General features: G+C 43.9%; 3 protein-coding genes across 4 annotated transcripts in view; all 3 read left to right on the top strand.

Moving 5' to 3' along the window:
* The window catches only part of LOC102784618 (histone deacetylase 4-like), a 91,917-nt gene extending 86,889 nt beyond the window's left edge, over positions 1-5,028 (top strand). For both annotated transcript variants that reach the window (XM_087835627.1, XM_087835626.1), the window contains one exon: positions 265-5,028. In XM_087835627.1, coding sequence (XP_087691753.1) covers positions 265-307 — 43 coding nt within the window. In that variant the 3' untranslated portion in view covers positions 308-5,028. The remainder of the gene's footprint in view (positions 1-264) is intronic.
* Positions 5,029-7,133: 2,105 nt separating this feature from the next.
* On the top strand, positions 7,134-19,992 carry LOC102788133 (ribose-phosphate pyrophosphokinase 2-like). The gene is made up of 7 exons (XM_087835809.1): positions 7,134-7,488; positions 11,150-11,333; positions 13,269-13,367; positions 13,655-13,779; positions 16,454-16,627; positions 16,714-16,873; positions 18,954-19,992. The coding sequence occupies exons 1-7, from the start codon at positions 7,367-7,369 to the stop codon at positions 19,044-19,046; spliced, it is 957 nt and encodes a 318-aa protein (XP_087691935.1). The 5' UTR covers positions 7,134-7,366; the 3' UTR covers positions 19,047-19,992.
* Positions 19,993-22,175: 2,183 nt separating this feature from the next.
* LOC102784894 (thymosin beta-12) lies at positions 22,176-24,797 on the top strand. Its single transcript, XM_006808901.3, has 3 exons — positions 22,176-22,334; positions 23,601-23,713; positions 23,812-24,797. Exons 2-3 carry the CDS (start codon positions 23,614-23,616, stop codon positions 23,841-23,843), a joined length of 132 nt encoding a protein of 43 aa, XP_006808964.1. The 5' UTR covers positions 22,176-22,334; positions 23,601-23,613; the 3' UTR covers positions 23,844-24,797.
* The last annotated feature ends 1,689 nt before the right edge of the window (positions 24,798-26,486 follow it).

Here is a 26,486-nt window from a genome sequence, read left to right as displayed (position 1 = left end):
CTCCGTATGAAATAGCAAATAAGCTATCGAGACCAAAACTGTTTTTGTTGTCAGCTGTTGTAGAGGCATTTTAACATGAGAGTCAATGGGATTGACTCACTTTTGGAGCAAGCCCCAAGTGGCCGCTAGAAGAATTGCAGTTTTATCTTTCCACACTGGATTCCCATTCTTTCAATCCTCGATGGTGCTGGTAAAGTTGAGGATGCGTTTTGTTAATGACAGCCTGAGGTCTAGTGTTAATATTTCTGTGTTATATCTCCTCAGCAGGTCTGAGGAGGAACCCATGGAAGAGGAGGAGCCGCTGTAGTGGACGAAAACGTGAGGGTGTCACCGCGTTACCATTGACCTCTCCGGAGAACGCCTCTTTGAGCAGCAAAGAGTCTCGACTGATCCCTTCATTTAGTCCCCAATGACCCCACTCACCACGTCAGTCACCTTGATTGGCGGCCCCTCGGCCAAAAAAAACGAGGGAGAGGGGGTGGGCTCAGCCTCAAGAGTAGGGAGCCAATCAGAAGACAGAGGAGGACTGAACTGGAAAAAACTTATTTAAACATACCGGCAAGCGCTCGCTCAGAGACGTTTTATCTGTCAGTCTTCGCACCCCCATGTTAGCCCTCAGCGGCTGACCAAGTGATCACGGCAGCGGGCGAGCGTATTTGGAGCGGTGCGATCGGGAGGGTGGAGAAGGCCGGGGCGAGATCAGATCTCGTCACCGAAAGGTGCGATGACACTTCTGTGCAGAAAAATACGGTGCTTTACGCAGCTGCCCTCTGACCACATCCAGTACGGACACCGGGGACAGCAGACGTCCCCAGCTGTCAAGAGGCAAGCTCGGGGATTTGTTTTCTTTTTTTCTTGACTATTTTCCCTCCCTAAAGAAATGGGTGAGGGGGGGGCATCGTGGCAACCGAGAAGATAATTTTACTAAATGTGTTCACTGTGGACTTTGGTTGGGCCGAAGTTTGAGTAGGCTTTCACAAAGATTTTAACGGTGAGACTCCGTCGCCTCGCCGGACCAGCCTGTTGTTGAAGGTTGACGAGTTAGAGGAGTGCCTTGGTGAGGGTCCGCTGGATTTCACGATTGTTCAGGAAAAGATTGCCTTAAGATTTTTCTCGCCGAGGAATCGGCCCGAGGGTGCGGGAGACGGAGGAGAGTTTCAAGTCCTTTCTTGTGGGGGGGGGGAGAATGATGAAAAATATAGCAAACAATCTTTCAGCATGTTTACTTGGAACGTGACGAAGACGGCATTTATGTCTCTCACGGCCTCTCTTGAAGAGTTACTTTACTTTTTTTTTTTTTTTTGGATGGATCTATTTTTCTGTAAAAAAGGACGAAAAAGAAGAAAGAAAGAAATGACAGCGCTTTGTAAAGGTAGTTGCCAGCTTCAGTAGAGAAAAAAATTAAAGGTGCAAACATGGAGACCTTCAAAGAAGGAATTAGAAAAAGGTTTAGCCTTTAATGTAGCTTCCCTTTAATCGAAGTCGTTGCTTTGTAAAACGCATGCATTTGAGCAGAGAGGCCAGACACGTTCTTTTTGTTTGTTTTTATCTGCAAGATATTTTGAATGTTATCCAAAAGAGAAAGCCAAGCAAGAGAAAGCCAAAGCATGAGTTTGGATTTACAGCAGCACTTAACTCCACTTAGACGGCGAGCCGACAAACATTTCACGTATTGGCCCTTTAAGACAAGGCGCCCAATACCCAGTTCAATGTTTACTGATTTCCTCCTCCACAGATCAGGTGTGTGTGCCGAGCCCATGCTTTGCCGGTTGGCAACTACCTTGGTTACTATTGTGAGCTAAACATCAGCCATGTATATTGAATTGAATATATTTTGAGAGGCAGTAATCGAGTATTGTCTTTGTTTGTATTTTACATGTATGATTTTCACATCAACTTGTCAATTCTGCAACGTCAGAAGTGTGTTTGGTAAGCGTGTCCACTCCTTTTTTTTTTTTTGACTTTTTATTGTATAAAATTATTTTTCTAACTTTTTCATCCATAGATTTTGTGTTTTTATCCGTTTTCTGAATAGTTATAGGGCTGCCATTCACGTCCTTAGTACTGTTGTTCCTTCTTTCTTGTATTTATCAAAACTAAGGAGCAACTCTTTCTTTCTTTCTTTCTACGGCTCCCTGAAGCCTTTCTGCATTTTCATCAATGATGTATTTATAACATGTACTGTTTATAGGAGATTTGTATATGGAAAAATTTATAAATGTACTCTAAACTAATGACAGCTATGATATTGTGAGCAAAAAAAAGCAAAGCAGTATGGTGTAAGACGTTACTCCATGAACTTTGAAAAAGCAGCATATTTAACTCGTCATCGACTGCACTGTTTTCCAGTGGTCACTACGCGGCACCGCGGTTGACTTTTTAAACACCTACAGAGTCAAGACATTGATCACTTTGTTGCCTAACATTTCCTCTGGTGCATGTGCGACATGCGCTTACCTTTCAACTGTGATAACACCCAAAAAACAAACAAAACAAGGTTTAGAGGCCACCTTATGTAGCTAGCTGAGTTTTCTGTGGTGGGAAAAGAAAAGAAGGGGACACCTATGTCAACGAAAGGATTTCTTTCTTTTTGTTTTTAAAGCAGCTCGGGATGGAAAACATCAGCCAATCATTTTAAAGTCCTTCTCTAAGCATGTGTGGCACTATCACGTCCGTGACGTCGGTGTTTCCTTCTTCCTTTTTCCTGCTTTGACCTGACACGAAGAGTAGATCGAATACATTCGAATGAGCCCCCATCTGTCAACTGCTTTGTTAAACACCTGATTAAAGACGACTGTCATGTTTATTTTTAAAGGGACTTTTCATCCCCCAAATCAGATGAGCGTGTGTTTCCTCTGGCCTGTAGTGATCGATCCAGTCAGATTGCTCTGGTGCGAGTTGCCCATTGTTGATGATATCAGCTGTAGACATTCCTGTGGCTTTTGACTATAATGGGACTAAAAAGAAGTTTCCTTGTGCTGCTCAAAAAGAGGAAAAAAAGATGACCCACTTACACAAAAATATCCACAAATCTTGCTGTGAGGAGCTACATGTAGAAGCTATTTTCTTTCCACCAAAACACATCCACCATCTAACTGTGATTAGACTTAGATGCCATATTGCGGAGGGTAATGCGGATGTATTTTTGCCCTCGCTATTTCTGTCAGTGGAGACTCGGGAGATCTGAGTTTCTGTTCTGACCCATTTCTGTATAAAATGGCAACTTTTTGAGGTTTTTGATGTTACAGTTTAGGAAATGATTAAAACTAATAAATGGGGGCTTTTACGTTCCACGGGTGTTAACACTTTACTGTTGCAAATATGACAGGATTGACAGGATTTACAATCAAAAATCAACAACTTTTTAGCTGATTTCATGTTCAGTTGCTAAACGAACCTAATATGAGCTTTAATACTATCTGCATACTTTTTTTGGCTAGCGGATCTAGTCAGTAGAAATAAATAAATCATCCATGAAGATGTTTGATTTTTGGAGGACACGTTGTTGCTGAGTTTTTAAAATATCTTTTATGTCTTTGAGCATCACGAGGTGAGTCCCATTTTTTTGAACCCCAATTGATTTATCAAAATTTCAACCATAATTACTTATTTGCCATACTGTTGGTAATGGCATTTATAACAGCCAATAAATGAGAATTTTAAAAAATAAAGAAGAGAAACGCCCTTCACCAAGTTATGAGTGTTGACATTACATAGTATGGCCACCAGAGGCCGCTATGCAGCACCACAAAGACAGCCAGCTGGTTTGAGCATAGTTGGGCAGAGCATAAGTAAGTACACCTCCCAAAAAATTAGGGTAAATTTGTTTGTCCAAAAAAACGTATATTGGCCAGTATATCATAATATTGGATTTTCAGATCAACAAATGTTGGTATCAGTCTTAAAAATCCTTTATCAGTCGGGCTATGGCCAGAAAAGGCTGAGTTTTTTAAAACCCACCACAGTCGGGCAGAGCTTAGACAAGTAAATAAATAAGTACACTTAACAAATTTTAGGGAAATTTCTTTTGTTTTTTTGACAGGAAAAAAATATCAGCCGATATCTCAAAACATTTACATTTTTAAAAAAGACAAATATTGGTATCTGTCTTAAAAATCCCATATCAGGCCAACTGTAGCCAGAGAAGGCCCAGCTGTCTACAACCAAAACGGGTCCACTTACAGCAGAATAATAGACGTGGATGAGCAGCAGTACAGGCCAGAGGAAAGAAAAGTCTAAATTTGAGTTGATATCATTTTCTAAACTTGTAAGATTTGCGATTAAGTTGATATTTTTCATGTCTAACCAAACATTCCACTTGTTACTTGCTTAAGTTGTAGATTTTTTACTACTACTTTCTTTTTTTGCTGTCTGCTCGCGCCAAACTTTAACTCTTTGCATGGTTTGTGAGTCAGCATGCCTGCTTGTCTGTGTAACAAAAAGTGTATTTGCACAATAGAAGAAGAACACTGGAGGACTTATATATTTAAAAAACAAACAAACAAAAAAAAAACCTCCCTTGGCAACTCCCAAGAGCACCAGGAGGGATGTTTTTTTTTTCTTCCTCTCTGGTGGGCAAACAATTCAAAAGACTTTGTCCAAATGACTCCACTGAGAAACATTTAATATCATTCTTATTGGATAAGTGATTTCAAGCACTTACGACTTGTATGAACTGTGTTTAAGAGAAACGTGCTCTGCCAAACCTCTGCTACATTCAGACCTTAAAGACGCTCCCAAAGAATGTTCCTCTTTCACAGATTTCTAAACGGGCGCTGGAGAAATCAGTTGAGAAAAAGGTTTGGGGGAAAAAAGGGCATCGTCGTTTGATTGTCACACCCACCTCGGCCAGTTCTATACATATATATAACCACTGTGGCTCAAGAGCAATTCTTGGTTTACATGTAAATGGATTAAAAAAAAGTTATTTTTTGTTTGTTGTTTGTCTCTATTGATGAAAAATGTTATCTTTCTTTGGGACCTACGCTTTGGACATTTCATCTCTGACATCATCTATAAAATATATTTCTGAAAAATACGAGCGGCTCCAGTCGTGTTATTGGTTTGTCATCATTGACAGCATCGGGGTAACTTGTTGCTCCTCGTGAGGTTTCGACGTCAGTGACCAGGATTCTGGACCTAATCGATACAAGAGATACGGCGATCATTGGTGTCTGGTCACGTTGTAGCTGATGATGTTCTTTCATCACATAACTGAAATGATTACTGAGTCTGTGATAGTCCAAATCAATCCAAAATAATCAGTAGTATTGGTTTCAGGGTGTCTGCAGAGCAGACAGTGGAGTCATGCTCTTTCTCGAGCCGCCACGTGACGGCAAGAAAGAGCACGAGAGGCATAAAGCCTCAGATGACTTCTCTCTGAGTAGTAAATCGAATTACAAAACCCCGTGTCACAAGTGTGCAGGCTGCATTTGGGCAAAGGCCAAGCAGTCACTATCAGCTGTGGTCAAACATTTAAACATTTAGTCTAGAACATGATTTAAACATCAAAGTTTGAAAGATCAAAAACGCTGATAAATAAGAAATCTGGCGTTCATCTGATTGCATTTCTGTATATTGCTTAGAAGCAAAATGACGTACGGGGTCACAGGAATAAAAGCTAATCAGTCGTCTCAAATCATCATGCGGTTTCTGCTCCATCTCTGGTTTGCCTAAAACTTTAATACTGCAAAGTTCAGATCGATCTAATCACTGCTGATAGATCGATCTGTTATTTTGACATATTTAATTTTATGTGCAATATTTTTTTATTTGCACTTGTTGACTTTTAAGAGCTTTTACTATTGTTTAAAAACTTTACGTGAAATATTGGATTCCTCCAGGGCAGTGTAAGTCCAACAACAGTGGTAGAGTAGCTCTCAAAACTGAATATGAATATGCAAACATTTAACAATATTATTTATTAAAATAGTTACCATTTCTGTTCTATTTGGACTAAACTATATACTGATATTTTTGTTTTTCTGGTAAGGGTTGTCATATTTGCTCAATCCAGCATGAAAGTTGAGTGAAAATATAACTTTATTCACTTTTGTGATAAAAAATTTTAAGATAAAATATTTTCTTAAAAATATTCTATATGCTTCATTTTGCATACTTGTGAATTGCAACGATACACCATTCAAAATTATCACTAGTCTTTTTTCTTTCTTTTTTTAAAATTTTTATTGGTATGTGTTAATAGGACTTTACAGGACAGCTTGAATGTTTAAAAATATTTTATACTCAGCTATTTTTCAACATATCTGTCCCACGTTACAGATCCCACAAACACCAGTGAGAATTTCAGGCTTTTATCTTTAATAGTTTCTGACGGCAGTGTCGTTTTCAAACATTGGCTCAGATTTTAAAGTCAAAAAAAGAAAAAAGAAAGGTAAAGTAGTTGGATGGACAATTTTTCAAAAATAAATAAATAATCTAGAAAAGTATTTCATATATAAAACTACAATTTCACAGCAATTATTATGTTTGTTCAAACGTTGAACCACATTATATTTGGGTAAATCTGGGCTCGTCGAGTGGAAAATGTTTGAAAAAATGTGAGGATGTGAGGATTTTAGATGGATTGAGCCTTAATGAGAATAGTATGAGGAAAGGCTTTCGTGTATTAATAATTAACAACGAATTTAAAAAGGAAAGCTTGTTTCTCTTGGAATGAATAATAGCTGTGTAGTTATTAATTCATAAGAATATTTAACAATTAGTTTGGCACATTATAACAGCATAAAAGCTCCGGCATTTTACTCTACGATGCTCTCGACAAACAATAAATGTAAATGAGTATATATATATATACATATATATATATGAGAGAGAGAGAGAGAGATTTTTTATTTTATTTTTTTTTAAATAGAATAAAAGTTTAAGATTGCTTAATATGCACTAAGTGGGAAAGCATATATATTTGTTGTGCAATAAAATGTTGATTGTGATTATAGTATCAATATATTAAAGAGTTAGTTTATAAGGTAACAAAGTCACATGCTACACGGTGAAATCTGAGAAGACATGGGGTAACCTGGAACAGTGTAAGTCAATAAAAAGATCGATTTGAAAGATGATGTCAAACAGTCTTGAGATAGCGCTCTTCATTTATAAGTGGACAGCTCTGCCGTCCAATGAGGGGCAGGCACTTCCCCTCACCGTGCAAACGCTGAGCTCGTATTTCCTCTCCGCCGACGGTCCCAGCAGTGCAGCAGCGGTGCGATGCTCACTCTCCAACCTTAAGCTTCATTTCTTCCCCCTTCTCTTCCCCCCAAGCACCCTTAAAGCGGGGACACCTCGTGTCTTTTATACCTTTCTTCATTTTTCTTTTTCTCGAACAAGCAGCTCCAGGTTTTTGGACATGCCTAACATCGTGCTTTTTAGCGGGAGCTCCCACCACGACCTGTCCCAGAAAGTGGCGGATCGGCTGGGACTGGAGCTGGGGAAAGTGATAACGAAGAAATTCAGCAACCAGGAGACATGGTGAGTATATTTGGGATTTGAAGACTATGCTAGTTATCTTGACATTAACGCGTAACGGGTGTGTTGTCTTCTCTTTTTGCCCTCAGTGCTTCGGCTCGGTGTCCCCCATGTGGGAGGGTTAGCTTCTGCTAACAATAGTTTACTATTCACGTCTACACGTGACTAGCTAACCACATGTAAACATAGCAGGTTAGCTTGCTAAAGTTGGGGCGTCCTTTATCGGACACCTGCGCTATCCTTATCATTGAGGACTTGTTTTATTACTTAAAATGCTTTGTTTACCTGTCTTGCGTGCGTTCAAAACAACAGGTGTAAACCAGCGTCACGTAACACTTTCTTAATGCCGTATTTTGTATCTGCGTCGCAAACTCCACAACGAGCTCGTGTCTGATAAAACTCGACTTTGTAGCCATTTAAAGGGATTTTCTGTTAGCTAGGAAGGCGCTACTTTTGAGAAGGGAATAGACTGTTACTGCTGTTAAATAATTTAAGTTAAACTGTGGTTATTACGGTATAACTGATTCAAGCCTCGCTCGTCGTTGTCGTGGTTAAAGTGCGCTGGTGTGCGGGGTCAACTACGTCCGATAATGGATGCTGGTTTACACTGCTGTCATTTTAACACACTCTTGAGTTAGCTTGCTAACTTCATAGACCGAAATATGGCTAAACGCTTGTAAAGGCATCTGAAGGCATTAGGATAAAGTCCACAGCAGCCACAGAGATACATTACATGTTAAATAAGAGCACAGCTCGTGTTTGTGTCAGCAGTGCCTCTGTGTATGGGGGAAGTTAGTTAACTGTCCACTGGTTGTGTCACATGCGCTTAATTTGAGCTTATATCCACAATAGCCGAGCTCACCATTAGTTTATCCAGTGCCCACGCGCATGCGTCTACCCTTGTTTAATAACTTTCAGCTTTCCTCAGGGCTTTTATTACTTTTACTGCTTGTGGACTTGAACGTGTGCAGCCTGTCTGAACTCTCCTGCGGGATGATGACCTTTTGGTTTCATGTGTGCCTGTTTGCATGCTTGTGTTGACCCCGAGCTCTCAGTCCCCAGCAGCTTCAGATTCAGCACATATGGAGCTGCGTGGGCTTCTTTTGGATGGAGTAACACCAGAAATGTAGTGTCTTGATTTTTTTTGGGGGGGTTGCAGTGACCATTTCATTGCTGAGGGGGTTACTCAGAGATGATTTCCTTGTGTGATGCACTCGTGCACTCGGCTGCATCTGTTTGGTCATCTGCAGTCTCTCCTAAAGGTGTCTGGATCCTTTTCCATTCACAGCTTTAAAAAACAAAAAAATCCAGGGAAAACTCTTGATTATCTGCGGCTTGTTTGCTCTCCTGGGAACGCAGCTGTTTGTGCGACACAAAACAAAGATTATTTTCTCATCCTCTCACAATAAAGGGAGGCGATGGCAGCTCTTCTCAAATCTTCCGACTAAGACTTCACTTTGTGACAAAAACAAGAGCGTAAATCCCTGGGAATAAAACGGCATGGAGACTTTTTATTTGTGCTCTTTTTTCCTTGATGATCAGGCTGCAGGCTGGGGAAATACTCTACTGTTCCTCAGCTCAAGCTGAGGGAGTTGAAAGACCCAGACATGGAGAATAAAGGGAGAATTTGAGGCTATTAGTGGAGTAACTTTGCAGACGTGGGAGCGATACACAGTATCAGTGTTTGCACGGCCTCTGCTGATGTAATTAAGTTCTATTAACTGTTTGTCTGATCAATATTTGGGTAAGTCTGAGATTACCTCTTAACATCACCTGTCCCTTAAAAGAAAGCTGGCAGTGAATCCAGGTCAGATCAGGTTTAATGAAAGGATTTCAATACGCTGACCTGTTGGTGCGGTTACAGATGAAGTGGATGGGATTACAGTAGTAATTGGATTACATTATCTTTTTATATAAACAGAGTAGTGGCTGCTGTCACTTCATCACACTTAATATGTTTGACTTTCGGACAGCTGACCGCACAAAAGGACGTGTAAACATGCCACCCGTTTAAATAAATGCAGCTTTTGTGGCAGTGTGAGTCTCCCTCTGCATGGCTGTGCGTGCTGGGATCACATGACTGAGGTTGACGGGACTTGGTCGTCTCCCACAGAGGAATGTCTCACACACACACACAGTGTCAGCGTCACATGTTCAACCTGAGCAGAGGGACTCAGCCCAAACTTGGCCTTTAACACTAAAACCTGCAGGTCTCATAGTGCAGCTCAGAGTGTCAGCTGAGTGGGCAAACACGCAGTATAAAGGTAAATGTATTGTTGGGGATTTTATGAGCATCACCGAACACTGTAGTTTAATATCAAATAGATTTATAATATAATGTGGTCGAGGGCTTTGTTGTTGTTGTTTTGACTGATCCATCCTTGAGGTTTTCTTTTACCTGGATTTAAGCAACAAGACACCAAAGTTATTTTTCTGTCTTTGTGCTCAGTTTATGTCTCTGGTAATTTTGGGTCTTCTTTGGCCTTTTGGAGATTTTTGAGGGGTTGTTTTGAGGCTATATTCTGTCTCTTGAGTCTTTTAAAGTCTCTTTGTGGCTTTTTAGAGTTGTGTTTAGTTTCTCTTTGTGGTCTTGTGCCTCTGACTAGGGCTGGGCTATATCATACTGTTCACAGTAATACTGGTGTAATTTTCTGAAAGTCGACAGTGCCCCTTTAATCCCGTGTGCCTTATGTATGAATTCTGGTTGTGTTTACTGACCTCGAAATGATTTTATGTCCACGGCGCTCGAAAATCTGTCAAATGTTTTAGTACGACTTTGCTAAGCTACGAAGCCGCACCGCTTGATGGATTGTCGGAGCATTACAGCTATCGTAGGCGGAGCCTCGTGGAGTGATACGTACTGTGCTTCAACATAATATTACCGTATTGTGTGTGTTTAACCTCTTTTTAAGTTTTGTGGATATTATACATGGTTATGCTGAGGATATGTCGACCAGTTTCCACTGGAAATGACTTTTGGTTAAACTGTCAGCAAAGAATTTGCACTGTTACATTTTTATATAACTTTAATGCAGATAAAAACAGCTGCTTGTTTAAGTGAAAATACATTGATGGGTTTTTTGCACTAATAAAGTTGTGGAGTTGTAAAGTATTTTGTCTCACATCAATTATCAGATATCATTATCACAAATTTTCAAATGTATATTGTGATAAATATTTTTGGTCATATCGCCCTGCTCTACCTCTGACTTGTATCTCTTTGGAAGTGTTTTGACCCTGTGGGTTTTCTTTATGCGTTTTTTTCCTTTTTGTGTCATTTTGAGTCTGTTTTTGGTGACTTTGAATCTTTTTGTCTGTATTTGACTTTTTTGTTTGCTTTGAGTCTCTTTGGTAATTTTGAGGAAACATTCTGCGTCTTTAGAAACTCTAACGATTGTTTCTCATCTCTCTCTCTTTTGTGGTCATTTAAAGTCTTTGTGGCTTTTGTTGTGTCTCTGTGGTCTTGTTCCACATTGGTTGAATTGTCTGTTTACAAGTGGTTTTGGTCGTTCTGTCAAATGTCTCATTGTCTCTTCAGTCTTGTTTCTTTGGTCGTTTTACTCAAAGGTCACAGGGTCGTGTGTCTGTGTGGCTGCTTGGTTTCAGTCCCAGCTCTAATCTGAGGTGTAAAGTAAATTCTTTTGCCTACATTTTTGTTATACAGTGTGGAAATTGGGGAAAGTGTGCGTGGTGAAGATGTGTACATCATTCAGAGCGGCTGTGGGGAAATTAACGACAACCTAATGGAACTGCTAATCATGATAAACGCCTGCAAGATCGCCTCGTCATCCCGCGTCACTGCCGTCATCCCCTGCTTCCCTTACGCCCGACAGGACAAGAAGGACAAGGTAACCGCCTCACCACCCTAACACCAGAAAGTGTTCAGAACCAAAAGAGTACAAACGTCACCTCTGGTTGTTCCTGCGAGCTACATATATATTTATATGACTTTAATCCTGTAAATTTATCCACAGGCTGCAGTGCAGCTGTGAGCTCACACAAACAGAAATGGTCCTGTGGGCGCCGGCTCGAGTGGAGGCTGCTGAGTAAACACACAATGAGTCAAAATCTGTCTTTGTAGGAGACGTTAAAATGCAGATTTCAAAACCTCAAGAACGAGACCCAACAGGTCCCCGGAGAACGTTTGTTTCCCTCTGGCAGGTTGACGCATTAACTTAATCGCAGTGACGTTTTAATGAGAAATCCCTCAAGGTCAGCAGCGGCGTTGGTCTGCAGGCAGACTGACGTGTCAGAAACCGGCTCGAGCTGCTGATCTTGTAAATCATTATCTCGTGTTGCCACAGTTGTTTGTGTGATCAGTGTGGAAAATCACGTCTGTGCGAAGCAGCGAGACGGACGCTGCGTTCAACTGATTAGCACCTGCAGAGGTTCTGATCCAGCGCATTAGTGTCCTGTCCTCTGACTCCTTCCTGTTTCCCACCTTCACTGCGTGTGCGCCGAGCTCCACTTAATAAAGTGTCATCGTAGCATGTGAGGGTCAAAGCTCTGTGGACACTTTCTTACCTCATCCTTGTTTACACCAGATAAAGATTCGACTTTAAAAACGTGCCGATTTCAGGCTTCCTGCCAGATTCTGTTCGTTTGGAAATCAAACTTAACCCGGTTCATGTTTCACAACACAAACAGCAAAGCTGTCGCTGGGATTTATAGTACATATATTGTCCAACATAGTGCATGTGTCGGTGGCTGTCAGGTTGCCCTTCTTAAAGAAGGAAAACAGGAGAAAAGGCTGATGTGTGTCAGATTACACAAGAACTGGACTGAAAATCAGTGGCAGCAGTGATGGGGGGGGGGATCAGTCCACATACTACTTACAGATATGACAAGACAGCCTTGAGTTCAGGCTGTGCTGAAATATGAAGGTAAATATTGACTTTCAAGCTCATTAGAATTGTACAAACTGTTTTTGTCCTATATGTGGTTTTTCTGTTCTGTTTGCACGAGCGTCAACAAATCTGCACCATTTCCCCAGCAAACTATAAAGACATGAGGTGTGACTTTTGCACTACAGGATATAATAACCATATTTACAATTTGATCAAGGCTGAAAAAGCCGCCCACCTCCACCATAAATAAGTGGAAGAAAATATACGGATGGAGAAAACAGTTCTAACTTTCTACAGAGCTGTAACGTGTTTCAGGTGAATGATGAACGTCCTCCTGACAGCTAAAATCTTTTCATCTCACACACTTCAGACTCCACTCACAGGTGCTCACTTTATCCTGGTGCAGTGAGCATCTCGCCATCATGAATATCCAAGCGCCACATTTAGTCTAATCACCGGCATAAGGGCCGCTCCACCGTCACGAACACGTATTCGAGTGTTCTGTCAACAAGCCCTGACGCGCACGTCTCCTGGCGTCTCTCGAGTAGTCGCGTCAGCTAAACGGCACAGGCCCCGAGCGGCAGCCAGACCTACATTGCTGGAGTGACACCCCCCCCCAAAGCAAGGACAAAGACAGAGCCGTCTGCATGTGCCTTCAGCAGCCGACAATTACAACACACAAACTTTGAACTTTGTAGCAAAACAAAGAGGTTTTATTTAGGTTGCTGGAGCTTTTATAGCTTTAGTTTCATTTTTGTAAATAAAATGTGTGAAAAGGAAAAGATGCTCAACATCCGCACAAATGTTCAAAGGTGCTGCGAGTCAACATAAAGTGATTATACAAACAGTATGGTCGCCATAAAGGAGGGAAAAAGTCCTTTCAGCGTATCTACCCGTGTATACTCACCTCCAACGACTGTCTCAATGCTTCCTCAGAGCCGAGCACCCATATCAGCCAAACTGGTGGCTAACATGTTGTCGGTGGCTGGTGCGGACCACATCATCACCATGGACCTGCACGCGTCACAGATCCAGGTTGGTGCACCAGAGTTTCCACCTCTTACTGCCAAACTTGACATAAAGACCATCAAATCTGCCTGTTAGCACCTCTCACTCTCACACACGGCTGTACAGGTGCTTGTAGATGGGTCTAATACTGCTGGTAGCTTCATATTAAGCTTCCAGTTTCACAGCAACAGTTTAACAGAGTGATTTGAAGGTGAATGTATGTTTTGATCCAGTTCTGTTTGTGCTGCACGTGTTGTGTTTGCATGCATAAAGAGCTAATTGTCGTTTTACTCTGGTCCGGTTTTGTTTTTAAGGGCTTCTTTGACATTGCTGTGGACAACCTGTACGCCGAGCCCGCCGTCCTGCAGTGGATCAAAGAACACATTCCTGAGTGGAAGAACTGTATCATCGTGTCTCCAGATGCAGGAGGAGCCAAACGGTAAGCTGCAGCGAGATAGAGGGGTTAAGGAGCACCACGTATCTCTGCATGATGTGGAATGCTAATAAGCTGCAGACGGACTGTGTGCAGTGAACTATGACCACTGTTTATTTATTTGTGCCGTCCTCAAATTCAAACTTCATGTCCCATCATGCCTGTGTCTCCTAAGCGTCTTTGAGAGGTTTCTGGATCATGACTGGAGTCCAGCTTTGGGTGCGCAAGAGCGTGACGTGCAAGGCTGTGCCATATCTGACTGTACGCAATTGTATCATTATATTGCGTTATCAGCGATATAGCAATGCGTTGCGTGTCCTTTCCCTCGTGCTGTGGGTGAAAATTACTGATGTGACGGTAAAGGAGGGCTTTAAGCAACTCCTTAAAGCGCTCGACCCGACACGAAGATCCCAGGTAGAAAAAATGTTTTCAGTTTCTAGTGTGAGACTGTCTGCAGGCTCATTTTATGCTGTGTCACTGCAGTTGTGTTACTGTGCTGCAGCTGCTGGCACCTCGTGGCAGGAGATTTACTCTTTGAATTAGGCAGTGTGTCGTCAGTGGCAGCGGCTCATTGGAAAAGTAGTGTTTGCTCTAATAAATGCTGCAGTCACCGATACAACACAGTTCAGTATTTCTTTTTTCTATGTGAGTGTTGTGATGTCATTTTGGCGCTGTGTTGCTCACCCTTAGCAACGACGTGTCTGTAAATCCTCAGTGCTGATAGTGACTGTGAGCAAAAACCACATAGTGAGGTTGAAGGAATGACCCACAGAGTGTTAAGCACACGTTATGGGCAGTGTTGGGGAGTAACGGAATACATGTAACGCCGTTACGTATTTAAAATACAAAATATGAGTAACTGTATTCCGTTACAGTTACCGTTTAAAAAGGTGGCATTTAGAATACAGTTACTTTGTTGAAATAAATGGATTACACGGCGGTACTTCCCTGTTTCATATTGTGGCGGGTCAGGACTGTTTGGGTTTTGTTTGACAGCTACGTTCTGTTGTTCCAGGCGGCAGCGTTACGGTTGCCATAGTTACAGGGTGACGCTCCCTCTCTGCGTGTTTCCTGGGTGAGAGAGGCCTTTTTGTTGTTGTTGTGCTAAGCTAACAGGCAGAATGCTACAGGTATAGCTCTAAAGAATGTAGCATCATGGGCAGTGTAGTCCGTGCTGCAGGGAGAATGGACTGCCATACCCGTTATGTGTCTGTGAGCGAGGGAGGGAGAAAAAGGAAAAGTACGAGCTGTCATCGAGCAAAAACGGGAGCTGGAAGCATGTAAATATAATAATAACCACTGCAGCCAAGAAGAGAGCCTGACGAGCCCAGCTGTAAGTAAGCTATTAAGACTCGACTGTACACCGTGTTCGTGTTTTCCTCCAAAAACAATAAGTTCTGTTGGAGCAGCCTTTCAACGCCTCTCTCTGTCTCTGCTAGCAAAGGTGACCCAGACAACAAAGTAAAGCTAGTTTTCAGCTACGAGCCGACACAGAACCCACCGTATTAGCCAGAGGTCCCTTTACTACGGTTCAGTAACAGTAATAAATCATGTTACAGAATACATTTTGGGGCATGTAATCTGTAATTTGTAATGGAATACATTTTAAAAGTAACCTTCCCAACACTGGTTATGGGATCACTACAAAAAAAATGATGCCTCATGGAAGGTTCCTGAAGGGGAGGATGGGCAGCTGGCCAAACAGCACCGCTGGGGGAGTAAAGGCCATAAAACCTGGACAGGAGCTTCTCCTTAGTGAAAAAGCTTCTTTTCCACCAGCAGCTGCTTGGCTTGGCTCATCTCTGTTTTTAGGGTTTCCCATTATTAGGTGGTAGCATTTAAAATGTGACGTCAGCAGACTGCAGGCCACCGATTGGACGAGGAAAATTATTCCACACTAACCAACGCCGCGTCCAATGACAATGTGCAGATGTTTACCATCTGTTTAGCAGCAGGTGTACCGTCACCTCGATGTGCCCCATTGTTGTGTTTGTGTCACATAAAATGACATCACAGGACATCCGGGCCACGTTGCTATAACAACTCCGCCCACATTGAAGTGGTACTAATGGAAAACAGCTGAAATAGAGTCTGTTGGGTCTATGCTGGTGGAAAAGAGGCAATAAAAAACTGACAGAAGGCTCTTATGTGTCACATTATATTTTATCACCTGCCCAGTAACATCTGATTGGTGCATGATGGAGGTAGCATCGTGCTGTGGTGGCTAAGACAAAACTCTGAGGAATGTGACTCCGACCACATGAAGGTCCTGAAAGTGTCCGTGCACCTGGTCATATCAAGAACACACAGACCCCCACCCCCCATCTGTTTGGCCATTCGTTTGTATTGAGTGTAGATCTATGATGTGGGAAAATATATTTCGATGTTTAATGTAGGGGAAAGTGAAGGTGCTTCAGGGTCTGCTGGTGCTGCAGATGGCTGATGTGCTGATTAAAGCTTTAACTCTGAGTCTTTTCACAGTGACATTAGGAGAGATCAGCAGAACCTCGGTGATTATCATCTGCTTAGTTTGCCAACTGCTTGCCATTTTGGAAGTTATTTGATGTCATCCTCTAGAGAAACTGCGGGGATTTCAGTCACAGCTTTGTAGTCGACTTGTTTGAGAAGCAATTAAGGGTTGAGTCTGTGCATATCCCTCCTCTTTCCTGTCCTCGCTCAGCGTGACGTCCATCGCGGACCGTCTGAATGTGGACTTCGCTCTCATCCACAAAGAGAGGAAGAAGGCCAACGAGGTGGACCGCATGGTGCTGGTCGGTGACGTCAAGGACCGCGTGGCCATCCTGGTGGACGACATGGCCGACACCTGCGGCACCATCTGCCACGCTGCCGACAAGTCAGTGTCACTGAGATGGTTTTGTCTTTGGCTCGTTTTATGTATAAAAATGTAGTGACTGTTTTTGGTAATCGTTCCACTTTTAGGCTAATCGATGCTGGAGCTGTGAAGGTCTACGCCATCCTCACGCACGGCATATTCTCAGGTCCGGCCATATCTCGCATCAACAGCGCCCCGTTCGAGGCTGTGGTGGTGACCAACACCATCCCGCAGGAGGAGAAGATGAAGGCCTGCCCGAAAATACAGGTATACACAACACCTGCTGTCTTTAGATGAGATGATGCACAGAACTCAACCGACTGATGTTCGGTTGGTTGGGATCGCCACTGGCTACAGCAGTGCAGCAGCTTATTCTACCAGTTTACCACTTTGGCAGTGCTAAAGGTGTCCAGACCTTCAGCGGTGGATAGTGTGGATCCTGTTTGGATTTCCAGGAACTAAATTTGGCTAATTAGGTGTAAAACTGCAGGTGAAGTTCCTCAAACTCCCTCATGTAGTTCTGTGGTTATAAATGCTCAGCTTTTGAGTAGAACCACACTGTAAGATCATAATGCAACAGTGACATCCAGTGGTATGACCTGTTCAGCTTCACAGGCCTGGTTCTTAGCTGACAGCTCGAGGCAAACACTTGGCATCAGGTTGAGCTTTTGTTTGTCTGCAGTTTCTCTCCTTCAGGGAAATGTTGCTGTTGTAAGTCGTTTTTCTTTAATTCTGTTAGAAAATTCCAGATTCCTGAGAATTCAAACACCAAAATGTAGCTTTACAAAAATGGATGTTAAGTTAGTTTTAATTTTTTCTTACTTAAGACCATTCTACATATTTCCATCATCTCTTTCTTACTATGTCTTTCTCCTCCTCCACTGCTCGCTCCAAGCCTCCTCTCTGAGCTGAACTCAGGGCTCTGACACATGAAAACGTGCTTATTTATTACCAATGTTGCTGAAAATTACTGGTTGTCTGCGTATCAGACATGCAACTCTTCTGTCTCTAGATGGCTGACGAGCTGGCTAACCAACAACAACAAACAGCTGGTTATAAGCTAGCATAATGCTGGCTAACATTAGGCTAGCATAATGCTGGCTAACATTAGGCTAGCATAATGCTGGCTAACATTAGGCTAGCATAATGCTGGCTAACATTAGGCTAGCATAATGCTGGCTAACATTAGGCTAGCATAATGCTGGCTAACATTGGGCCAGCATAATGCTGGCTAACATTGGGCCAGCATAATGTTGGCTAACATTGGGCCAGCATAATGCTGGCTAACATTGGGCCAGCATAATGCTGGCTAACATTGGGCCAGCATAATGCTGGCTAACATTGGGCCAGCATAATGCTGGCTAACATTGGGCCAGCATAATGCTGGCTAACATTGGGCCAGCATAATGCTGGCTAACATTGGGCCAGCATAATGCTGGCTAACATTGGGCCAGCATAATGCTGGCTAACATTGGGCCAGCATAATGCTGGCTAACATTGGGCCAGCATAATGTTGGCTAACATTGGGCCAGCATAATGCTGGCTAACATTGGGCCAGCATAATGCTGGCTAACATTAGGCTAGCATAATGCTGGCTAACATTGGGCCAGCATAATGCTGGCTAACATTGGGCCAGCATAATGTTGGCTAACATTGGGCCAGCATAATGCTGGCTAACATTGGGCCAGCATAATGTTGGCTAACATTGGGCCAGCATAATGCTGGCTAACATTGGGCCAGCATAATGCTGGCTAACATTGGGCCAGCATAATGCTGGCTAACATTGGGCCAGCATAATGCTGGCTAACATTGGGCCTCGAATTTCCTGAACGTCACACTTTCCCTCTGAACAGTTGAACTACTCTCACGTGTGAGAGATCGTTCACCAAGTGTCCGAGTCTGACAACGTTAGAGCCACTTCAAAGAAAGTTTCCCTAACAGCAGCAAAAACAGCAACGCTTACCGACTGCAAAGGTCTGGAAATGCTCAACAACTCCCCTCAGCATCGCTGTCATCACTGACTCATCGACTCGTATCAGGCTCCTTTCAGGAAACTTTACAGCCTCCTGCAGAGTAAATTGTTGTGAGTGCTTCACACCCAGCATGTTGGGGTAAACGGTGATCTGTCAGCCTGTGCTCACTAGACGAACACTGGCCAGAGCATTTTATAGTGTTTTATACACAAACAGTTGTAGAAACAGGGTGGACAGCCACGGCTGTCCTGCAGTTAAACAGGCCGTGCAACAACAAAAAAGAAGAAGAAGAAGAAGAAGGCTGGAGGAGGTATGCAGCAGATGTGATTTGTGCTACTTTCTATCTCACGTTACAAACTCGTTATTTCCTGCAGGTCATCGACATCTCCATGATCCTGGCGGAGGCCATCAGGAGAACCCACAACGGCGAGTCAGTGTCCTACCTCTTCAGCCACGTACCCTTGTAGAGAACAGGAGCTCGTCAGGCCACGGGGCCAACGCTTTCGGGCACATCTCCTCCAGTTAAGGCTGAAAACAAAAGAGGCCTGATGGGTTTCAGCCAAAAGCCCATGTGACTGTTTAAAGGTCACGCCCACACATTGCCCTTTACATCTCACCCAGCAGACAGAGAAATATCACTTCCTCCTCCGAAGACCAACTTTGTATTTATGAGCTTTTTTAGTTTTTTGTGCCCCCCCCCCCTCTCTCTCTCAGTATTGCTAACCTTGAGCCCAACACTCATTGGCCTCCACTTTAACCAAAGGGTCCATTATGTAACACCGTGTATTATTTGTACCTCACTTTAAATTAAGCATTCCACTGTGTCATGGTCAGCGATATTTCTGGCCCATTATGCTTCACAAAGTAATAAAACATGAAAATGTATCCCCGTCCCCTGCTGTCACTCAAGTGTTTGCTTTTTCAGAGCTGCTGAAAGTATTCTAGTTGTAGCCGAACTCTTTAACACTTTGATTCTGGTAGTTTAAGCTTAGCGCCGTATTCCTGAGCGTAGTTTAAAAGCTGCATGGCGAGCGTGACTGTACCGACGTGACCACGGGCACAGAGTCGAGTCAGAGCTGCGAACACTTTGTTTTAGTTCCTCGTTTCTTGCCTGGTTCAGCTGCACGATGTTAGGGCAGCCTTCCTTCCTGAGAATCGCACTAAAAGGAGATTTAACTACGAATACGAGAACACGAGGTCACGATGAGAAATGGAGCATAAAGCTTTGTTCTAGTGTCGATTTCAGCTGTAATTTGTTTGTTCTTTTAAAGGTGAATCAGCTGTAATCGGTCACATTTGCCTGCAGGTGGATTGAAAAGTTGGCATAAAAATGTGATTTCTTCTTTTTATATATACATATATATATATCTGTGTAACACTTTGACAATAAAGCTTTTGACATTGGCTTACCGACGCTCTCCTCATCATCTCTGCGCTCCTGTTTAGTGGCACTAAAGAAAAACATGAGCAGCAACATTGTAAAAGTGGTAAGATGGGAGTTAAAATGTTCTCAACTGACAAGTTTTGGGTGGAATATACACTCACCTGACACTTTGTTAGGTACACCTTGTTAGTAGTTGGTTGGACCCTTTTTTGCTTTCAGAGCTGCTTTAACTGTCCTGTAAGGTGCTGGAAACAAAGATTTTGATTCATATTCACATGACAGCATCACAACGTTGCTGTAGATTCGTTGGCTGCACAGCCTCCTGTTCCAGTTTACCGAACTGAGCCTGGTGACTGTGGAGGCCGTTTGAGTCCAGTGAACTCCAGTTTGAGGGTTACTGAGCATCATCCTGCTGGAAGAAACCGTGAGAAGATGAATGGACGTGGTCAGCAAACACACTCAGGCAGGTTGTTCAGTTTAAACGATGCTCGAGGGGCTCAAAGTGTGCCAAGGAAGTATCCCCCACCCCGTTACACCACCAGGAGAGGGAGCTGGTCTGATTCTACCTTCTGAATGTTACAGCAGATCAAGACTCATCAGACCAGACGACGTTTTCTAATCTTCTAATGTCCAACTTTGGTGGACCTGAACTGTAGCTTTAGATTGCTGTTGTTAACAGGAGTGACTCACAGTGTGGTCTTCTGCTGCTGTGGCACATCTGTATCAAGGTTCAATGCATTTTACACTCAGACTCTTCTGCATACCTCAGCTGTGGAATTATTTGAGTTATTGTTGCCATCTCAAAGCAGTCTGGCCTTTCTCCTCTCAGCTCTGGCATCAACGAGACCTTTTCTCCCAGAGAACTGCTGCTCACTGGAGATTCTCTCTTTTTCACACCAGTCTGGTGGCTCTGTGGGAAAATCTCAGACCAGCCCACACTTAAATCACCTTCCTTCCCCCATTCTGATTCTCAGTTTGACCTTCAGCAGGTTTGATGTGTCTACATAAATGAGGTGAGTTGCTGCCATGTGATTGGCTGATTACATATTTGAGTTAAAGAACAATTGAACAGTACTTGTAAACTTGCACAAATACACAGTTCATGTAAAGCACAGAACCTCTTAGAAAGATAAAAAATAATCTCTGTCTTTATCTCGGAGGCCCTTTGACTTGTTTCTGACGTCTAAAAGGAGGTCACACCTTTAACTGTTCCCAAATTAGGATCCTATCGTATCTGGACTTCTGCGGGCCGCAGTCAGTACTCGCAGAGTCCTGTGCGAGACCCCGTTTGCAGCCCGACTCTGTGAATGCACGCAGAAAAGCTGAGCTGTTGCTGATTGTGATGGTGAGTGAAGAAAGTTTAAAGGCTGCATTTTTTGCAAATGCACTTACATACATTGTTCTTAACACATAGTTTTTACTGCAGTCTCCCTAAACAGAGAAAAGAAGACCACAGAGAAGATCCATGGATGTATTGAAGGTCGTAATGAGAGATGGTGTGACAGGATGGGGAGGCGGCATGTCTGATGACCCTTCAGAGAGGCCTGAACTTATGTATCGGTGCATTACTGTGTCTATATTTTCCTAATCAAAGCCTCTGTGGAGGAAATGTATTTCTGCAGTTTAATCAGAGTCTCAATAAAGACATCCAGGGAGTCTCTGGGGAGGTCAAAGGTCACAATTTAGTATAGAACTCCCTACGTATGGTTGGATTTAAAGGCAGATCCTTTGGAGAAACTCATCTTGAATCCAATCTAATCTACAAATTAATCACAATGGAAATGCAAAAAGAGGGAGACGCACAGCTCAAATGAAGCTGCCACCAGGTGGAGCCCAGCACGCACGGAAGTGCAGTCAGTGGCACGTGGAAGTCATATCAGGAAGGACACCGTTTTTTAAACAATTTTCCACAGGTCAGGCTTTCAGGGAGCGATTTCCAGATCAAACTGAGCGAACGCAAAAGAGCCACTCAGTCAGACGCTGCTGATGCTGCACTCAGTGCAGTGGCATCATGTTATGAAACTAGAGGAGTGGAGTGTACCATTCAGCTCAGTGGGGATTTCACAGTAAAACACGGACACAAAAAGCAGAAATCCACATCTTTCATTCCTTTCGTCTGTCACGTAATAATGATAATAATAATAATACTAAGAGCTTACTTCAAGAGGTGGTGGTGTGTGTGTGTGTGTGTGTGGATGGAGCATTCAGAGCTTTCCTCCAGCAGGGGGCACCGGAGGACGGTCTGGGGGAGCGGTGATGTCAGATGTCATTAGCATATTTCTGAGTATATCTAACGCTTGCGCAAAGACGCGCCACTACTGCTGCAACAGCGCGCCGAGCACAACGTTTCCAGACATCAGCCGACACATCGGTGAGTAAACAGCTGCTCGGCATCTCGTGCTGCTTTTCTTCTTTTGTGATCAGCCTCTTTGTGCTTCACCGCGTGCAGCTGGGAGAGCTGAGACTGTCGATGCGGGTAAATGCGCAGTGGAGTGGATGTTGTGCCAAAAGTGATGCCACAGCAAAGAAAGAAAAAGGAGACAGAAGATGATTCGATTTTTCCTCTTTTCTTTCTGTCCTTCAGTTAAGAGGGTTGCAGGTTTTTCTAAGATCCCATCAGAGTAAATGTGACAGCAGGGTGGGCGTGTGTGCAGCGTCTTTGTCTCAAGCATATCAGCCCATTTCCTTTGTTGCTCTGTGTGTGTGTGTGTGTGTGTGTGTGTGTGAGTGTGAGGGAGTCAGAGAGGGAGCCCTGCACCCACCTGGTTCCCTTCATAAAACCACGCATTTAGATATTTTCCCTCGTGGGTTTGTTCGAGCAAATGTTTAGGGTGGAGGTTTAAAAAAAAAAAAAAAAAAAAAAAAATTTTTAACGAGCTGGGTGAAGCAGCTGAACGCCAATCAGGGCGGTGGTTCCTTGAAGATTGCGCACCAAAGGGAGAAGTACGTAACAAGTGAATTTTGCGGATGTTGTGCGCAGTTTCCAGGCTAGTGGACGCTCAGAAATCCATATTTAACAACATTTAGAATATTACAGTTTTTATTCACTCAGCGTCATATTTTAAATAATGCGCACAAGTTGACTCCCCCCCCCCCCCCCCCCCCTTTTTTTTTTTTTTTCTCCCCCTCATATTTCTCCTCGCTGTGCCCAGCATGGGAACTCCTATTGTTATGTAAATGCGCGCTGAACGCCTTGGACGGGCTTTGTCTTCCCCCCTCCCTGTGTGCAACATCCCGGTGTGTGTGTGCACTTTGTGTGCGTGTGTTGGGTAACGGGATGGATGGCAGGCAGTCAAATCAGGCAGGGCTGAGCCGCAGGCGAACAAAAGAAGGCGGACTCATCGGCGGCACATTCGAGGGAAAAAGTAGTCTGCGGTTGCGCAGTCAACTTCATCTCGAGCCGTCGATTTCTGGTGGCTGAGATTTTTAGGCAACGCCCTTCGACTGATTAAAAATGTCAGCTTGGTCCACATGCTCGGTGCTTTCTGCCCTCTCCAGAAATCAAATAAAAGTCATTGACATGTCAGATTTGATGCGCCGTGTTTATTTAGTGTTTTGTTTTTTGTTGCACAGCTTTGCGTGGTGAGGCGGGAGGAATATTAATAATCATCTCCCTGGTTGTTCCATCTTTTCTCAGACTAACTGCAACAATGAGCGACAAGCCCGACCTTGCAGAGGTGGAGAAGTTCGACAAGTCCAAGCTGAAGAAGACAGAGACGCAGGAGAAGAATCCCCTGCCTACGAAAGAAAGTTGGTGTCCTCGTTTCTTCTGGATTCCTCTTTTTTTGCACGATTCTTGTCGTATCATTCCTTACCCCTCCTTCTTTCCTCTCTCCTCTCCTTCACAGCCATCGAACAGGAGAAGCAAGCGACGTCGTGAAGCCCCCGCCTCCCGTCATGCACTGTACACCCCTCACCCCTCCTCCTGCATTGCCTTGTTTTCAGTCACTTCTTTTTAGCTGTATAACTCTGTAACCGAAATTATGAAACGATAACCAAGCTGCACAGCCTGTGGATGGATGATGCCTTCGCCAGAGCGCCCACCCCGACCCCCACCCCTTTACTACTGTCACCTTTAACCACCGTCATGCTCGTCCTTCCGCCAGGGAAGAGATGAGGAAGATTTCTGAGGCAGAGAGGGAAGGGAGGGGACTGCAGAAGATGGTCGGTGAATGTGCACGTCTGTCCTTTTAACACCGCCTTGACCACCAAGATCGACGTGCAGTGTCAAGAGGGCGAGAGGCCTGAGGGATGGGGCGTGGCCTGCGTCCCAGGAAGCTCATCACCGTCTCACCAAAACCCACCAACCACCACCCAACTTTCTGTGTGGCTGCTTTTGCGCCAAAGCTGAGGCGTCAAGCTTTTTTTGGTTTTGTTTTTGTTGTTTTCTAATTTTCGGAAATGCACAACTTCGTCTGTACGCTGGCCAAAATGTACCCCCCCTCCCCACAACCTGGAAAAAGAAACTGATACTGTTGTTTCAGTGTTTTTCTTTTTTTTTTCTTTTGTATGTACACAAGGATTTAAGAAAGTGTAACGGATGCCATCTAGATTCTGGGAGATGCGGTGAAAATGTAACGTGCTTTGGCCCTTTTTCGTTTGTTTTGTGGAGTGATTCAGGACGGCTTCTGTGTCGTCTCTGAATCGTTTCAAATGAGAGAAAAGGAAAGAAATGATTCTGCCAATCGATTCCATGTGTTTGCTTTGAACCGTAGAGCGAAATTCTTTTGGAGTTTTGTATATTCCCAGCAGTCATGTTACTCTGCCACAAACCATTACCAGAAATGGAAAGAAAAAGCAGTGAAATGTTGTAATAAAAAAATTTGTTACTAAAGAGGTGTGCTGCGAGAGTCTTTATCTGCACATTTAAATGTCCCCCACCCTGCATGCTCTATCACAATCCTCACACTTGAAGGTACAGTTAGCAGGAATGTAAATTGGCTCCAGCTTACAGTTCAAGTCTTAGTCTACCCTACTTTCCACACTACCTCACTCTTACCTTCCTATAGGCTTACTTAACGGATGAGGCACCATTGAAAGGCTTAAACGTCTTCCACGGCAGGGATTTACCAGCACAGGAGATGAGGGTTTTTATTTTTTAAATGTTGTGTATGTGTCGAGGTGGCGGAAGGGAAATGAAAGTTGTTAAACCACCTGCCATGAATCTTTCCTCTAGAGGAAACTGTGAACACCAGTGTCAGCTCGAATTACACTTGAAAAGCCTGAGCTGTGGAGCAAATAATCTCAAGTTCAGGAAGTAGACTGGACCAGCTGAACTGATTGTGTAGGGCACTCTAACAGCTACAGGTCTGATTTGATGCAGCATGAACGTGCTATACTGAATGAAAGGGGAGAATATAACAAGTTAGCTATTAGCTGGGTTGGTGAGCGGTGGCTTATTGGGACAGGATGGCCGTGACCCAGCAGGAGATTTGCTCAGCCCTTCACCCTAAACTGCATTAATCCTAATTTAGCCACCGCCTACGCAGCCTTACTGTTATTACCATGACATCCGTAAGGCTTCCCGTCAGCAGCATGCATGCAGAGAACCTGCTGCATTTGTAAAGGTGGACATAATTCACGAGAGACCTTTTATTCAGGCTCTGGAGGAGCAGAGCCCTCATTGGCTTGCTTAGCACGGGCGTAGCGATGAATGCCTGAACTATCAGCTAATGAATTCTGCAAGTAAGTCAGATGAGTCTTTGCTGCAGGACTGACTCTGTGTATTTCCCCGGGGTGGGGGCTCGCAATCACTAAAGACAAATGCAAAGAGGAGACATCATCATCATCGTCAGAGTTTGCCTCTTCTCAGCCGAAGACGGGCTTGATCTCGGTCCACATAACAGTCCGAAGGTCTTACGTGCTAGTGTAAGTGGATTAGTGTTAAGTCAGAGGCTGTTAATAAGGTATTAATCTGCATTGAGGAGGAGGGGTAGTGGCTACGGCGGGGAGAGCGGGCCCGGTCTTCACTCGGATGGGATTACAGCCGCCTGCGGTTCAACAGCACGCTGTGCGCCTCCACTCGGGCCTGCATCAGGACCCCCAGAGAAAGTGACGGAGAATCGGGGTGGAGTCGCTGCTGTCTAGGAAAGAAGGGGAAAGGGGAGATTTGAGGGGAGGGGTGCGTCAGATGTGTCAGCACTGTGAGCTCGTTGGGAACCTATGGGTGTCCTGCCTGGTAACCCATGGCAACAGCTGCTGCTGAGTCACGTCCTGGGGGTTGGGCGGTTGGATGCTTGTTGTCCTCGCGGAGAGCTTTTCTCCCTGGCACGCACTCGACATCAAACCTGTCCTCCTGGCGTGTTTTCAACACTTGGGAGATTATGAGCGCGTCGGGTTCTGCTGCGCCGGTTCTGTTCAGACGTTTCAACCATCTGGCCTTGCAGCACGGTGACTCAAACTAAAGGCATGTCTTTGAAACTGGCCTAATTAACAGAGCGAAGTGATTGATTAACGGCTGCTCAGTGGACGTGCTCTATAGTTGCATCTCTATTAGCAGGCTGCTCGTCCCTCTACACTTAGC

The sequence above is a fragment of the Neolamprologus brichardi genome, chromosome 23 (genome assembly GCF_056152115.1).
Source record: "Neolamprologus brichardi isolate AB-2024 chromosome 23, ASM5615211v1, whole genome shotgun sequence".
In the NCBI taxonomy this organism is placed as follows: Eukaryota; Metazoa; Chordata; class Actinopteri; order Cichliformes; family Cichlidae; genus Neolamprologus; species Neolamprologus brichardi.
Note: the sequence above shows the minus strand (reverse complement) of the source record. Positions and strands in the feature narration are given on the sequence as shown.

Bases quoted from the DNA above. Each gene is read 5' to 3' on its own strand.
- LOC102788133 (XM_087835809.1), top strand. From the start codon at position 7,367: ATGCCTAACATCGTGCTTTTTAGCGGGAGCTCCCACCACGACCTGTCC. The intron at 11,334-13,268 runs GTAACCGCCTCA...ATGCTTCCTCAG, and splicing joins GACAGGACAAGAAGGACAAG to AGCCGAGCACCCATATCAGC. The intron at 16,874-18,953 runs GTATACACAACA...TATTTCCTGCAG, and splicing joins AGGCCTGCCCGAAAATACAG to GTCATCGACATCTCCATGAT.
- LOC102784894 (XM_006808901.3), top strand. From the start codon at position 23,614: ATGAGCGACAAGCCCGACCTTGCAGAGGTGGAGAAGTTCGACAAGTCC. The intron at 23,714-23,811 runs GTTGGTGTCCTC...TCTCCTTCACAG, and splicing joins TCCCCTGCCTACGAAAGAAA to CCATCGAACAGGAGAAGCAA.